Here is a 16,770-nt window from a genome sequence, read left to right as displayed (position 1 = left end):
ACAGAAGCCAGAATTACTGGTCCGTGGGCTGCCAGCCCGCAGCGCTGTTAGCGTCCGTCCTCAGGGATGGAGGGAAATTTGCTCCGCTAGCGTTCGGGACAAGCAGCAACTCCCCAGGACTGATCTGTTAAATGGTTTGCTGTTGCGAGTCTGTGTTTCTCCAGTGGTTAACGGCTGGCGGAAATTCAGAGATGCAGTTCGAGGAGGAATGAGGATGGCGACCAGTGCCCTTCGCATCTTCCCCCACCACCGGGAAACCCACCTGCCTGGACCCCTGCGGGTCAGTTCCAGCAAGACCAGCGTTCCGACCCTCCGGGTGCCCCCAAGGGACTCTTACAAGAGTCTCATTTAAAAAAAAAAAAAGAATTATAAAAAGTACCTTTCCAACAACAGCAACAAAAATTAATTGCTGGAGCTCTTCCAACCAGAGACCGGGGCGGCATCATGACCACCCACCCGAGAAAGTGCAGGACCTTGTTCCCTACCCTCCGCTTTCCGTGTGCCGTGGGTGCAAGCAGGTGCAATTCAGACTCTTTCCCTTTGGAACTGGCACAGGCTCCCGCCTGTCAGGACAGACCAGAGGTGCATTGCTGACCGATCAGAAAGGACGTGGGCTGCCCCTGCGCAACCCCGCAGAGTATCAGTGCTGGGTCTGAGTCCGCGTCTATCGGGTCAGACGTGCAGGACAAAGCATCGCTTGTTTTCCTACAAGTCACCCTGATTTCTGACTCTCAGACCAGTAGGAAACAAGTTCATCCCAACCCTTGGAGCTTCTGTCCCTCCACATCTTTGTAACCACTCCTGGCTCCCCCGCTGCCGCAGTGAGGCTGATCTGGGTTCGTGGTCCTGAGCCACCCGGGTTCCCCCGAGCCTCCTTCCTTCCTGGATTGTGGTCTGTGCACCCACAGTTGTCGCTACGCCAAACCCAAGTCCCCGGCCTCATTTCCAAGGCAACGACACCTTCTAGGATCTCGAGTTTGTTCCCGAGGGAAGCAGAGCAAGGTTCCTCTTCCTCTGCCTAATTCAAGGCCGTCTTCAAAAAGCCGGCCCATTCGCTTCCCCTAAACGCTTTTAGAAACTCAGACTAGAAAGATTTACGGACAGTCTCTCTCTTCCGCCTGCCCCCCGGACGTCTGTGGAGCTCCTGCACTGGGGATGGAGAAGAACAGGGTGCCTTCCTTCAGGGAGCTTCCACCCAGACACGGCCCCGACCTGGGGTGCAGTACAGTGTCCTGGGTGGGCAGCACTCCGGGGCGCCCAGTGGAGAGTGGGGGTGGGGAGGGATGGGGGCGGGGAGGTCACACTTGCACAAAGACACTCGAGGGTGGGGAAGGAGCCACATGGACGTCTGGGGAAAGCGTTCCCCAGGTACAGAGATTTGGTCGTGTTCAAGGCAAAGCAAGAGACGGTGGTGTGTGGAAAGCACGCGGAGGGGAGAGGAATGGGAGGGGCCAGGAAGGCCGAGGGCATCCGGACCCTGCAGGACTTTGCCTCTCACTCCATGTAAGATGCGAACCAGGGGTCTCATTCTGGTGCCAAAGGGCACACCCCACCTGCTGTGCGGGAAGTGGATTCTCTTGAAATAGGATCCAGCCACCGAGGTTAGAAAGTGCTGGAATCCAGCACCATCCTCGTCCGCACATCAAGGGGTCTCTTGTTGGCTGCGGGGTGGGATCTGTGCCAGGAGCAGAGAGGCGCCCGTTGCACACAAGGATCCTTTCCTGTTCCCGAAATGGGAAGGGAGACAAGTCAGCCGCGCGCACCCCATTGATTTGTGCGTTGAAAGTCGGAAGAGACGCGCGAGCCAACAAAGGACGCCTGTGCTAGGGAAGGGTCAGCCGGGAGGGGCCGCTAATTAAGATGCAGCTCGAAAGGCGGCCAGTGGACCGAGACTCTAATTAATGAGACACCGTCTAGGAACGTCCAGGGCTCGGAACATGGCGTCCTGGGAGCCACAACAGGCGGCATTCACGGGAGGCATTCACGGCATGCCTGGGAGTGGGGAGGGGACGGAGGCGCCGGGACGGGACGCCCGACCCGTGGTCGGCGTCCCCTCATCCCAGCCCCTGGCCTGGGGCGGAGGCGCCTCCCTGCCTCCGTCGCTTGACAAAATGCCCATAAAAGTCGCCTCCCTCTCCCAGACGCCGAGGCGGGGACGGCACAGGAGTGAGAAGCACGCTTGGGCCACTTTGGAGGAAAGACGCATACATTTGGAGGATTATTGCAACTTTTCCAGAGCAAAGAAGTTAACGGTAATTCATCTTCGGGAAGGGTCTGTATAATCATCTGGTTTTTAAAAAGCCGTTTCCCCATCCCCACTCCTAGGCACACAGGCCAGTGAAGCCACAGCCTTCATCCACGCAAAACACGTGTCCTCAGATGCTGGCGGCAGCATTATTCGTAGGCGTCAAAACGTGGCCCGCGAACAACCAAACGTCCATCAGCGGATGAACGGAGACGTGAAATGAGGTCTGTCCATATGCTGGAATATTACTCAGCCTTGAAAAGGAACAGAATTCTGACACAGGCTACAGCACGGATGAACCGTGAAAACATGGTACTGAGTGAAATAGACCAGACGCAAAAGGCCGTCCAGGGTGTGCTCGCCTTTATAGCGAAGTACCAGAGCAAGCAACTGCGCAGGGACAGAAGGCAGACGAGGGGTTGCCGGGCGCTGGGGGGGGGGCGGCTGGGGGTGACCCCGCCTGGACGTAGGGTTGGGCTGATGGAGATGCTTTGAAACTAAATGCAGGTGATGGGTGCGCTGGCCGTGGCATGTTCCATCCGTGAGCGGCATCTGAACTGTATCTCAGCAGTGCTGGCTGTTTTCAGAAGACCTTTCCTGAGATGTTTAATATATGCTTTTGCTTTTTTCAAAGTCAACTTACAGTGTGTTTAGGGGTATTACTGTCAGATCGTGTAGGGGCTTGGAGCCTGGGCTTCAGGGCCCGGCTGGCCAGGGTCCCGTCTCTGCGCCCCTCCTCGCCTCCACGCTGGGAAGCTGTAGATTCTTTTGCAAGCCACTTAAGCTTTCTGCGACTCCATTTCCTAACCTATGACGTGGGGAGAGTTGAAGTACCTGCCTCATGGGGTCGTTTGGGGGCAGGAAATTAACCAGCATGTGCCAGGGGGCCGGGACCAGCGTGCGGTGCTTGGAAAGGCTCACCACCATGGTGGGCTGCGAGGTGGCCGTGCGGTTGGTGCCGTCCCTGGTAATGACAGTGCCGACTGGCTAAGTTCAGCGTCAGCTCAGAGGGCTGTTCTGCATAAAGGAAGGCGCTCCTGTTGGGGGGCTTGGCAGTCAGGAGACTGGACGGGTCAAATACAAACCCCTGGGCCTCAGTAACCACTGTTTCCACTGTGGTAACATCGCCCCATTCCCTGCTGCCACACTGGCACTCAAATGTGGCAAATAATCCCCAGGAAAGGCCCCTGCCGAGGATGAAAGAGGGGCTCGGGGATTCCGTGATGCTCCCCGCAAAGGCCGAGTTAGGGTCCTCACCCTCAGCCTCTGCGAATGCGGCCTGACTGGCACAGACGGTCTTCATCTCAGGTGCCACCAACTCAAGATGCGACCACTGAGATGAGCCCCCGTTTGGTAGGACCGGGGGCCTCATGAGAAGAGGGAGGTTCAGACACAGACACGCACAGGAGGAGACCGGGGGATGGCGGGGGCAGACTGGACTGGTGCCAGGGGGACCGAGGGCTGCCAGCCTCCATCAGGAGCCGGGACAGGCTGGGGGGATTCCCTGGACAGATTTCAGAGGGAGCGCAGCCCTGCCAACACTCCAGGACTCCGGGCCTGCGGAGCTGGGAGAGAATCCTCTCTGTTGTTTTCAGCCACCCAGGTTGTGAGCCCTAGAAAAGGAACACAAACGTAAACGTAAGTGATGGTGATGCTGACGATTGCTGTGGATGCCGGACACGCTGGCGACGCCCCGGGAAGTACCGGCTGGTCTGATTACTTACGATCGTCCCTGGGGACCTGCGGGCTGGCCAGTCGGCTCTCCCCGCTCAGCTCAGAAAGCCTCCCGCAGCCCTCTGCTCTGACATACTGGCCTGGATACCTTCTGTTTCTGGACCTGGACCCTCACTGGCCCAAGACCCTGTTGTTAAGACTTCTAGAAGGAATTGCACCGTGAAGACGCGCAGAGATGACAGAGGAGAAGTCTAGCTGAGAGCGGTCGCCGCGTGGATGGACCTGTCGGGTCATAGGTGGAGGAGGCCTGGCCTCTTGCTCCGTAGGTGTGGGGGGAGGGAGCCTACCTGCGGGAACGCCCTCTCCTCCCCCCAGCCTCCCCACCTACTCCTGGTCCTCGCTTCTCCCGGAAACCCCCAGCGCCTGCAAAGCAGGAATGATGAGAACATGAGCTTCCGTTTCTCCATCAGCTGTGCATTTCCCTGTCGGCATCTCCCGGAGCATTTTTTTTTAAATCAATTCCACCTCCCCCCCCCCAAATTGTGCAGAACTCTTGGGGATCACTTCCTTAGGAAACGGGTAGGGAGGGGGCAGTGTGGTCGGCTAGCAAGTCCCACCCGGCCGGCTCTGTCAGGCCTGCCGTCCCCCCCACCCACCAGTAATGAGGTGTCCCTTCTCTCCCTGGTGAGAAAAACTGCAGCGGAGCTGGGTGTCTGCACGCAGCCTGGTTAGAGGGAAAATTACGTTAGAGGGTGGGATTTCAAGAGGTCACCCCCCTGCAAGGCCCGTGTGTGTGAGTGCACGCGCACATGTGTACATAATGCATTCTTAATCACAGGATTATGTAGATGGCTGGTTGCACCTAACAAAGTCAGCTTGTTAGTCAAACGGCTCTTCCTTGGGCTCATCTGCCCTGGATCCAGAGCCTTCATTTCAAGCACCCTCACTAATCAGCTTGCCGGCCGGCTGCTGAGCAGCCCAGTGCATCATTTTAACTAGGACGCTTTGAATTGGGAAAATGAAGCGCCTTCTTGGAGTAATGTTTCTGGTGCTGTAAATTAGGCTGAATTGTCAGTTGCTGCCTGGCCCTTCTCTCTTAATAGCCCTGCCTTTTTGTTCGGGCCGCCTCTGGGATCCAGAGATCATTGGCTTTGCCACCAACGGGACGTCCACCTTCTCTTGCCTCTTCCCAGAGGTGCCATCCAGAAACCGGACACTCGTTCCCTCTTCCTCTCAGAACCCGAGGATCACCTTCTTCCAGAAGCAAAAAGTCTTCTCCAGAGGGATGGGTGGATGGAGGGGGAGCCAAGATTTCGGCCAAGACGCTTTGTCGACACTTGCGAACCTTGTCCTCTCTTGGGAGTTTGAGGAGGCTGCTGGGCCTGGCATCCTGCTCCAAAGATCCGCACTCAGAACTGGTTTCCATGCCTGAGCCGGAAGTAAGGACAGTGAAACCGCAGAGGGGAGAACGACACGGAAACTAGTGTCTCACAGCAGGATCCTGCCAAACGGACCTCACCATCGTTTGGCAGATGAGAGTTGGAGGGGAAAACCTTTTCTCTGTTTCAGGGGGAGGGGAAATTGATCAATTCTAGACCCCAGATTCACTGGGTGATTGATGCCAGCCGGCTCCGCTTCGCCCCACAGCCTGGGGTCCAGCTCCAAAGCCCCCAGGAGAGCCCACTGCCACTGCCCCCGGGGGTCCTCCTGGAACTGAAAGTTTAACTGAGCGACTCCTCCATCGACTCCCCGGCGATGCTACGTGAGCTCCCAAGCCAGTCACAGTTGAACGCTCACCTCATACAGCAGGGGGGCCGCGGTGCTCAGGGGCGATTTGGTGAAAGAGGGCCCAGAAATCCAGAGGCGCGGTTCTCGGGCTGTTTCCCAGGATCGAGGACGGCGGGGCTGGGGTCCCTGGAGTCGCTGCCTTTGCGCCAGTTTGGTGAGGGCGGGGGGTTCTGCTCAGGCTGTCTCGTCACATTCCCAGAGCGGCCCTGGAGGAAAGTGGGGTTGTCCCATTTTGCAGATGAGGAAAACAAAGCCCCAGAGCCGGCAGGACCTGGAACCCCACGCAGCAAGCGTCAGGCAGCGTGGTGGACGCTCTGATTTTGTCTCATGGAAGCAGTGCCCCCGGATGCTAGCCGCTGGGCTGGCTTTCTTTTTTTTTTGGTTTTCAAAATTGGACCTCTGACCTTCCCAGAGCCGGCCACGTGAGCCAGGGGACCATCCAGCCGTCTCAAATGTCCTCCATCCAACTCCACGGCATGTTTTCCCGACCTCCTGCGCTTCAGGAAGAGACGATGGTTGATTTTTCTCTTCATATACGTTTCCTTTTGAAGCAGGCATTTGCCATGTCAGCCGCCGTGCTTAAGTCTGGAAAGGCTTCATTCTTCAAGGATTCACAGTCACCCTCCTTGAGCTAAACATGTGTGCAGGGAACCAAACGCTGCAGTACCCTGGAAAGACTCATGGCCGCCAGCGGCGACGCACTTATAGAATCAGCCGATCCCAACACCCCTTCCTGTTCAATGCACGTGCCTGGGCTTTAGGGCAATGCTTCCTGCGGGTCCAAAGCCGCCGGGGTCTCCCCCATGCCGTGCAAATGACCGCAGTGCGATGCAAGTCCACCCACATCCGGCAAAGGATGCAGGCTTCCGGGCAGGGCAGGTCATGGGGCTGAGGTTCAAATTCAGCTTGAAACATAGCAAATCGGAGGAGGCAACAACCGAAGAAAAGCAGGGAGGACCATGACAGCAGTTAACACATACAAGGATGCTCGGCTCTGCGAAACAGAATGACTGGAACACCGAAGAATTAAGAGACACCCTTGGGGCACGTCCTGAGAGCCCCATCACTTTGAGAAGATGATCTCCTTGTTCAGGGCTTGGCGAAGGTTTTCTGTAACGGGCTAGACTGTAAACATGTTAAGTTTTGCAGGGACACAGTCTGTCACATACTCTCTTCCCTTTTTTTTTTTTTTTTAAAGCCTTGACAAATGTAAACCATCTCTCAGTGGGGCGGGCGTAGGTCAAGTGGTAGAGCGCGTGCCTAGCATGCATGAGGTCCTGGGTGCAGTCCCCAGTGCCTCCGGGGTAAAACCAGATAAATCAATAAACTGCATTACCTCCCTCCTGCAAAAAAAAAAAAACCAAAAAAAAAAACCAAAAAAAAAAAAAAAACCAAAAACTTAAAAAATCATTCTCAGCTCATGAGTCTGTATAAAAACCGACCACGGGCAGGATTTGGCCCCTGAATCTTGCTGATGGATGAGTCCATAAAAGTCTAATGTGCCCAGAAAGTTATCTGCCAGGCTCTCTTAGTCACCTCCCCGCTGCCGGGCAAAAATGTGAATTAATTGGTTAAATTATAAAAAGTGAATTCTGCGCGGCGGGCGCGGTTGCACTGCCTAGCGCCACCCACCCAGCACTGACGGCGGGTCGGCCCGCCGGGGGCGTCCCCGGTCGCTGAATCCGCTCGAAGCCGCTTTCTTCAGAGAGAACACGGAGATCTCCAGCTGCCGACCGCTCCGCGCCCCCCAAATCCTGACATTGCTGTTTCAGGCGACCCGTGTCCGTGTGCTTGCTGCGTATTGTCGTTTTGTTTTGTTTTCTCTGCCTGCCCCGCTGCCGCCAGTAGAGAACAGAGGGTCCCAGGAGGCAGGGTTGGCTCTTGTCCGTCTGGTCGCCTTGTCCCAGGCCCTCGCGGTTACGCTTAACAGCTGCCCTTCTGTCAACAAAGGCTTTGCATCCAGCCCTGACGGGGATCCACACACACCGTCGGATTGCATCTTCACGACAACCTTAATGATTCCCAGGTTCACAGCCCCGAGGAAACTGAGGCTTGGGGAATTTCAGCAACAGCCAGGCAAGAGCAGAGGCAGGACTCAGGCAGTCCCTTCCCGTCTTCTGGGTCTTCAGCCTCCGAGCAGCAGGAGGCATCATGTGGTCTGGCCCTGGAGGTCCACGTCCAAAGCTGGCTAGACGGCCTCCGGGCTGTGCATCCTGGACAAGGCACTTAACCAGCTCGGGGCCTCAGTTTCTCCATCCAGAGACTGGGCATAATAAAACCACCTGCTTCGTGGGTTGGTGGTAGAGATGAAAGGTGTCAGCCACACCTCGGACGTAGGAAGGGCTCCCCACATGTGATCTGTTTTATTATTATTTCTGTTGTTATTGTTATTCTATACATTGAGAGGGGTTGTTTTCTGCTCTCTGGGACCTTTTAGATTAAGCCCACCTTATCCTCAGACCCTCATGAGATTTGCACCCCCAGCGTTGGTTTAGAAGACCAGGCATCTGGTCTTTGAGCTGCAGGTGTGTTTTCTCTTGGTCCTGTTTCCCGGACGAGTAAACTGAGGGTGGGCAGAACTGGTTGGTCTAGCTGAGGTCACAACGCAGCCAAGAGGCAGAGCCAGGTCTGAGTCCAGCCGTGGCCTCTCCGTGGCACCAGCCCGGCTCCCACACACTTTTCCTTCTCTTTTTAAACTGAGGTGTAATTCACATGCCATAAAATGCACCATTTTGGGGGATGAACTGTAGGGTATTTGTTTATTTGTATATGTATTATTTATTCCCTAAATTTTTTACTTTTTCTATTTTTTTATTGAGATAGAGTTGACATACAATATTATATAGCTTTCAGGTGAACAACATAGCGAGTCACAATTTTTGAAGGTTATACTCCATGTATAGTTATTATAAAATATTGGCTGTATTTTCCATGATGTACAGTCTGTCCTTGTGGCTTATTTATTTCAGCCATAGTAGTTTGCACCCCTTCCTCCCCCACCCCTCTCTTGACTCTCCCGCTTCCCTCTCCCCACTGGGAACCACTGCTTTGTTCTCTTTATCTGTGAGTCTGCCGCTGTTTTGTTATATTCATTTATCTGTTTCATTTTTTTTTCAGCGTCTCCATACAAGTGATGGCATACAGTATTTGTCTTTGTCTGACCTATTTCACTTAGCAAAATACCCTCTAGGTCCATCCACGTTGTTGCAAATGGCAGGATTTCATTCATTTTTGAGACTGAGTAATATTCCATTATATATATAATATACACCACATCTCCTTTATCTGTTCATCTGTGGATGGACACTCAGGTGGCTTCCATGTCTTGGCTGTTGTGAAAGGTGCTGCTGTGAACACTGGGGTGCATGCATCTTTTCAAATTAGAGTTTTCTTTCTTTTTTTTTTTTTTTTTTTTTGGATACACACCCAGAGTGGAATAAAATGCACCATTTTAAAGTCTTTAATTGAGTAGTTTTTAGTACATAACAAGGCTATGCAACCATCACCACTGTCTAATTCCAGAACATTCTCATCACCCTAAAAATAAAACTCATACCCTCCAAGCAGTCACTCAGCATTCCCTCCTCCCCACCCCCCAGCCCCTGACAACCCTCCATCTGCTGACCACTTCTTCTGATTGGCCTGTTCTGGACATTTTATATAAATGGAATCGTACAATGTGTGTCTTGTTGTGCCTGGGTTCTCTCACTCAGCATCTGGTTTCAAGGTTCATCCATGCAGTCGCCGGAATCAAAATGCCATTCCTTCTTTCTGACCGAATAATATTCCACTGTGTGGGTGTAACCCATTTGTGTGCTCGTTTCTCTCCCTGAGAAGCCCCCAGGGAGCCCGTAGTGGGGATGTCACACCCCCTTCTGGGTGAATGACCCATCCCCCAGCTGGTTGGACTTGTCTCCTCTTCGCAGTCAGTTCACCCCAACTCAGCCTTTGTAACACACCAGAAATAACTGCGTCCTCTATTTATTTAAAAATTAAAAATCCAATTTGTGAGAAATAAAGGAAATGACCCAGCCAATTTACACGTCTGAGGGCAAATCAAACAACATGTGTTTTATCTGAAGCCTCGGGCTTCTTTCAATATAGCAATGACAGTGATTTCAAGTACCTGGCTGTGTGGATTCTTTTCAGAAACCAGAGCAGTTCCTGGTTCATGATGGAAGAGGGCAGAGGGAGGGAAAAAAAAAACAGCCAAAGCAGAGAACAAACATTTAATAACATGAAGCGTCCAAGTGACAGTTGTGCTCAGTCGTGCTCTGCGAGGCTCTGAAATGGTGTTGGTGGGCGAGATCTGACGTTAGCGGGAGGCGACGGGAGTTGTGCACCCACGTGTTTTCAGAGGGAGGGCTCCCTACTGTGACTTGAGCGTCTCGTAGCTCAGGGGGCCCGGGAGGGAGGGCAGTCTGCAGCCTGGGCTCTGGAGCCGGGCTACATGGCAGCTAAAGGCAGGTGCACCTGCTCCCGGCCTGCCCTGCACAACATGAGTTCTTCCGGGTCCGACTGGAGTTTCAGGAAACACGCAGTTGTATGCATTTCTGGAGAGGGTGTAGAGAAAAGCAGACCCTCTTACACTGCTGGTGGGAGTCATTTGGTGCAGCCACTGTGGAGAACAGTACGGAGTTTCCTTAAAAACTAAAAATACAGTTACCATGTGATCCAGCAGTCCCACTCCTGGGCGTGTATCCAGAGAAAACTCCAATTTGAAAAGACACCTGCACCTCAGTGTTCATAGCAGCACTATTTACAACAGCCAAGACATGGAAGCAACCTAAATGTCCATCGACAGATGACTGGACAAAGAGGCTGTGGTGTACATACATATATAATGGAATACTACTCAGTCATAAAAAAAGAATGTAATAATGCCATTTGCAGCAACATGGATGGATCTAGAGATGATCATACTAAGTGAAGAAAGTCAAAGACAAATATCATATGATGTCACTTATATGTGGAATCTAAGAAGTGATACCAATGAACTCATTTACAAAACAAAAACAGACTCACAAACATAGAAAACGAACATGGTTATCAAAGGGGAATGGGTGGGGGGAGGAATAAATTAGGAGTTGGGATTTTCAGATACCAGCTAGTGTGTATAAAATAGATAAACAACAAGGTCCTGCTGTAGAGCACAGGGAACTATATTCAATAGCTTGTAATGACCTATAAGGGAAAAGAATATGAAAAGAAATATATGTGTTTGTAACCGAATCACCTTGCTGTACACCAGAAACCAACACAACATTGTAAATCAACTAGACTTCAATAAAGGTTTTAAAGACGCACTATTATTAACTGTGGGCACCATGCTGTGCATTGTCTGCAGAACGTATCCATCCTATAAATGAACAGCTGTGCCCTCTCACCTGCATCTCCCTTTGTCCCCCAGTCCCCGCCCTGACTAGCACCGGTCTTCTCTCTGCTTCTCTGAGTTCACCTCTTGTCTCTAGATCCCACCTGTAAGTGAGACCCCACAGGAGCTATCTGTGTCTGGCTTGTTTCATTTGGCATAATGTCCTTCAGTTTCATTCATGTTGTCACAGAATGGCAAGATTTTCTTTTTTTTTTTTTAATGCTGAATAATATTCCATTGTATATATATTATGTAGATGTATATATCACATGATCTTTGTCCGTTCGTCTTGCCGACAGACACAGGTTGTTTCCATGTCTCGCCTACTGTGGGTTATAGTGCAGTGAACACGGGGGTGCAGGTGTCTCTTCAAGACAGTGATTTCTCCTTCTGAGGATGTGTTCCCAGAAGTGAGGTTGCCGGATCATGTGGTGGCTCTAATTTTTAACTTTTTGAGGTGCCTGCCTACTGGTTTCCACGGTGGCTTCACCAGTGCACATCCCCACCAGCAGCGCACAAGGGGTCCCCATCCCCCACATCCTCGCCAAGACGTCGTCCTTGACTTTCCGATCGGGTCCACCCGAACAGGTGTGGGGAAATGTCTCTGTAGTTCTGACTTGCATCCCCCTGATGACTAGTGATGCTGACCATCGTTCCCTGTACCCATGGACCATGTGGATGGATGTCTTCTTCGGAAAAATGTCTATTCAGATGCTTTGCCCATTTTTTAAATTGGGCTGTTACGGGGTTTTGTGCGTTTGTTGCTATTGGGTCGTATGAGGGAAGGGCACAGATTTGAGATGTGGAGAAGACAAGCCTGTAGCTGGGGGTCTGCTCTACAGAAATAACATACCAATTAACGAAGTCTAACAGGAGAAGAGAAGCAAGAGGTGGAGAGACGGGGAAATTAATTGCAGCGCGTTTTGAGAACCAGGTTCTAGCGCTGCCCGAAGCCAGAATCACCCCCTGGGTACTTGAGTTATACAAGGCAGGGGGTCCCCTTGTAGCCGAGACTGACTTGGGCTGGATTTTCGCCACCAGATGAAGTCCCGACAAACACGATACTGTGGTTGAGTGCTTGCTCGCGTCCCGCCATCCACCCCACCGTGCCGTCCAGCTGTGTGCGCGTGGACTTGTCGCTCTGGCTCTCTGCGTTGTAACCCAGTGACGGGAACGTGCCGGATGCACAGCAAGGGTTCTGTAAGCGGCTGTGAGATCTTCATGGACGGCGGGGATTGGACAGCTGGAAAGAGTGAGAGAAGATATGGTCCAACCACTTACTCTGTAAAATGAAGAAACAAAGATCCCCAAAGATGAAGAGATGGCATCCAGGTTACGCAGAAAGTTAACGGTGAAGCTCAGAGGAGAACCTGGGAATCCAGACTCCCAGTGCCCACCAAGGACTATTGATCAGAAAGGGGGTTCTTTTATTTTATTTTTATTTTATTGAGTTATAGTCATTTTACAATGTTGTGTCAATTTCCAGTGGAGGGCACAATTTTTCAGTTATACCTGAACATACATGTATTCATTGTCAAATTCTTTTTCACCGTGAGCTACCACAAGATCTTGTATACATTTCCCTGTGCTGTACAGGATAAACTTATTTATCTATTTCTATACATACCTGTCAGTATCTACAAATCTCAATCCCCTAGTCTGTCCCTTCCCACCCCCTCCTGCCTGGCAACCACGAGTTTGTATTCTACGTCTGTGAGTCTGTTTATGGTTTGAATTTATGTTCATTTGTTTTCTTTTCTTTTTTAGAGTCCACATATGAGCGATCGCATATGGTATTTTGCTAGGAAAGGAATTCTTAAACACGGGGACCTTTGTCCCTCTGCTTAGCTGGGTTATCCGGAAGACCAATGCCTTCCTCCTCCACTGGGCGTTTCTATGACTATTAATTTCTGCTCTTGAAATTGACCTTGGTCAATGAAAAATATCTGATGTCCCACCAGTCTTAATCTTGATGTAATTCAGGTTAGGGATAGGAAGTGTTAGAGAGAGGAGGGTGTGTGTGTATGAGTGTGTGTGTGCATGCATGCACACGCATGTGTGTGTGTGAAACACTGCAGCAACCATTAGAAAGCTAATCACAATTAATCCCCAAGGGAGTTTGCTGCTTTAATGAAGCCATTAGCCAAAGACCATTCTGAGAAGGAAAATGTAAGACTGAACTCTGAGCGCATTACCTGTAATGAACCTGAAAATGGACTTGGGGAATTTCTGCGGTATTCTTAGCGTCTGTAATAACCAGTGTGCGAGCTGGCTGGATTGCAAGTCCGGCTCCAGGAATCCTGTGAACCCAAGAGGAGACGTGGCAGAGGGTTATTTAACAGCTGGCTGATGGGCACCAACATCAGAGGGAGGCTGGGACTCTCTGGGTAACTGATGACTCTTCCAGCTGCGCTCTTGTTTAATGCAAAAGGTCATTTCTGTGTCAATTGCTTCCCTAGAGGAAGAACTGAGAAAATCTCTTGCCTTGCATCTCTTGCTTTAAAGTGGAGCCACATTTCTGGAGAGGGACTTGGGGGAGAGATTGACCCAAAGGTAAAAGGTGCCGATGGATGTCCCAAAGCCACAGACCCTCCTTCATCTTCATTCAACCGTATAGAAAAGGCTTACAAAACTGCAAGCAGGGAGTGCCTACAGACTCAAAAGAGAAGGCGTTTTCTTCATCACTTTGCAAATCGCAACGTGCATGAGAGATGCGATGCCAAGTCGTCTTGCGGGAAGTCAACGCAGGCAGGATAAACCAAAGTCCCCGGAGTTGTGACGGGATGGGCCACCACGGGGCCGCACAGAACGAAGCCCGGTGGTCTGGTGCCCGGTGCCGAGGTGTAGTGACTGTGGGCGTGTGGGGGTAAAAATTACCCGACTCATTGGTCCTGTGGGGAGTGTCTCTCATTGCTTGTCTGATGGGACGTCATCCATTCTGTGTTCTTCTGATAACACGGTTCTGATTTTTTTTTTTCAACACTACCTTTTTCCAGTTGGAATCAGTCTTGGTAGGCATGTCAGTCAAAGTGGCCCCATCCTCCCCGGGGTAAAGGGTAGGGCACCGTGATGAAACCAATGAGACTCTCTCTCCGGAAAATTTAAATCTTAAGCAGAGTCACTTAAGGATGGAGATGGCTGAAGCCACTCACTCCACTTCACCCTAGAGAGGCTGCCTGTCCTTTCTTCTTTCCGACATCATGGAAGCTGTTCTTGGCCCAGCCTTTCCAGAAGCTTCTTTAGCTTTTCCTTTGCTCCCATGAGAAGCCCAGGACGGTATCCCAGTAAGAATCCGTGCGAATTTCCCGCTGCTGCTGTGGCAAGTGAATGCAAATGCACTATAGTGTGGTTCTGGAAGTCAGGAGTCAGAAAGGATCCTTCTGGGGCTACAGTGAAGGTGTCCACATGGCTGTCTTCCTGCTAGAGGCTCTGGGAGTGACTCTGTTCCTTTTCCAGCCTTTTGAGGCCGCCCGCATCTCCTGGGTCGTGACCACATCACTCTGATCTCTGCCTCCATCACCACATCTCCTTCTCTTCATCCAACCTCCATGGGTACCTTTTATAAGAACTCTTATGGTTGACTCAGAATTAAAGATTGGAAGCTCAGGGCTCCCAGACAAAAGGATGCCAAAGCTGAGGCCCGCAGAGTGAGCAGGGGTGAGCCAACTGAAGAAGGGAGAAGGACTGTGTGGTACTTCCAGGGGATTGTGGAGAGATCAGGACGGTCGAAACCAAAATGGCAGACCGAGGCGAGGAAGGAAGGTGAGCGTCGAGGCTGGAGAGGAAAGCAGGAGAGGCATCAGTAAGGGCCTGATCAGCTGTAGGGGATTTAGAATGTTACCCTAAATGGAATCTGTAGCCATTAAATGTTTGTAATCAGGGGACAGACACCGTCTGCAGGGCTGGGGTTTTGAGAACAGGTCATCATCATCTCAAATGCTGCAAAACGCACATCGAATCAGATGAGGACTAAGATTTACAAGCAGATCGTTGGTGACCTTGGTGAGAGCAGTTTACAAAGGAGGGTGGAGACGGAAGCCAGATGACGTTGGGTCGTGATATGAGTTAGAAGCGAGGAGATGGTTACAGCTCTTCAGTAGAGTAGATATTTCATGTGGGCGGGGAGTTTCACCAGCTGTGTTCTTTGTTGAACCTCTACTCCTCAAAGCAAAACCTTGCATGTAGTTGACCCTTAGCAAGTATGTGCTGAGCAATGAATCAACTACTAAAAAAAAAAAACTATGGTTATGTTGGGTTCACCCCAGGTAATCCAGGAGAATCTCTCCATCTCAAGATCCTTCACTTAACCACAAGAGCAAAGTCCCTTTTATCACGTCAGGTAAAAGATGCCCTGGAGGGTCTGGAGATGAGAACTTGGGCATCTTAATGGGGAGGTGCCGTATTCCACCTCCCACCGCCCCTTCCTGCTTAAACCCGCCACAGTCCATTTCTGTTGCTTACAACCAAAACTTAACCGTGTGCAACTTTTGTGTGATCTCTGCAATAGAGAAAAAGAATAAATATTTTTTGATTTTGAAAACTAGGAAGACCATCATAAATAAACTGAAAGTCAGTTGTGGAATGTTCTTGGGAAATGGTGAAAGAATGACCCTTAGCCCAGGTTCCTAAGGTAAGTGCTGGTGTGTCTTGTCTAAACAAGGACAGCTTGGCGCACACCTTTGAAGTTTTCCCAAGTGTCTGAGAGAACCGAACAGCTCCCCTGACCCAGGTGTGTCTGGCTCTTCCGGCAGGACACTGAGATTCTGAACACCGCCATCCTCACAGGGAAGACTGTCGCCATGCCCATCAAGGTGGTCTCCGTGGAGGAGAACGGTGCCGTGACGGATATCTCGGAGTCCGTGGAATGCAAGTCCACGGACGAGGATGTCATCAAAGTAAGTGATTCCTATTCGCTATCTGGATTGAACTGAGGGAAATCCCATCCAACTAAGAAAGTTTAGCCTGGTGAAATAAGAGGTTCTATGGGTTGGTTTATAGACACAACACTTCTGGTGGATTTCCCCAGACTTTGCCATTTCCATCTCTTAATTTAACGGCACACCAACCTAGTTTTCATCCAGCGTGCACTGGACCATGCGTCAAACCCCAAATACCTACAGTAACCCAGCAGGGGATTTAGGGGGGTGGACTGGTAAATCGGACATGCCCAGTTCTAGGAGGACACCAATAGTCAACTGCTGCCAGGTGCGGCCGCGTGCAACCATGAGTTCAGGATTGCTGTGTCTTCAAGACATGCTGTAAATTCACATCTTATGTAAAAGTCACCTTGTTTTTCAGTGTCGGCAACCAAATATAATTTTTAAAAAAAAAAACTGCAGTGGACAAAAAATGAAATGCAGAATCCACCTGCAGCATGGGTCTGGTCCACGGGGCAGCCATTGAAAACACTATTCTATCTGTTGGGCAAATTATGAACCTTGGGCCAAATTCAGCCCGCCACCTGCTTTGTACATAAAGTTCTGTTGGAACGTGAGCACTCAGATCTATTTCCATGTTGTCTGTGTCTGCTTTTGACTAGTTTCCACAGAGACCATACGGCTTGTGAGTCTAAAATAGTCACCATTTTGCCCTTCCAAGGAAAAGCGTGCCCAGGAAATCCTCGTTCTAGAGGCTACGTGTCTCGAGGGGAGGACCCTAATTCCTGGTCTTTCTCACCACCCACAGTACT

General features: G+C 51.1%; 1 protein-coding gene across 1 annotated transcript in view; it reads left to right on the top strand.

Annotated features, from left to right (window-relative positions):
- The window catches only part of TMEM132C (transmembrane protein 132C), a 305,189-nt gene that overhangs the window by 263,158 nt on the left and 25,261 nt on the right, over positions 1–16,770 (top strand). Inside the window, exon 5 of the mRNA XM_074356073.1 lies at positions 15,833–15,976. Coding sequence (XP_074212174.1) covers positions 15,833–15,976 — 144 coding nt within the window. The remainder of the gene's footprint in view (positions 1–15,832; positions 15,977–16,770) is intronic.

The sequence above is a fragment of the Camelus bactrianus genome, chromosome 32 (genome assembly GCF_048773025.1).
Source record: "Camelus bactrianus isolate YW-2024 breed Bactrian camel chromosome 32, ASM4877302v1, whole genome shotgun sequence".
NCBI classification, from domain to species: domain Eukaryota; kingdom Metazoa; phylum Chordata; class Mammalia; order Artiodactyla; family Camelidae; genus Camelus; species Camelus bactrianus.
Note: the sequence above shows the minus strand (reverse complement) of the source record. Positions and strands in the feature narration are given on the sequence as shown.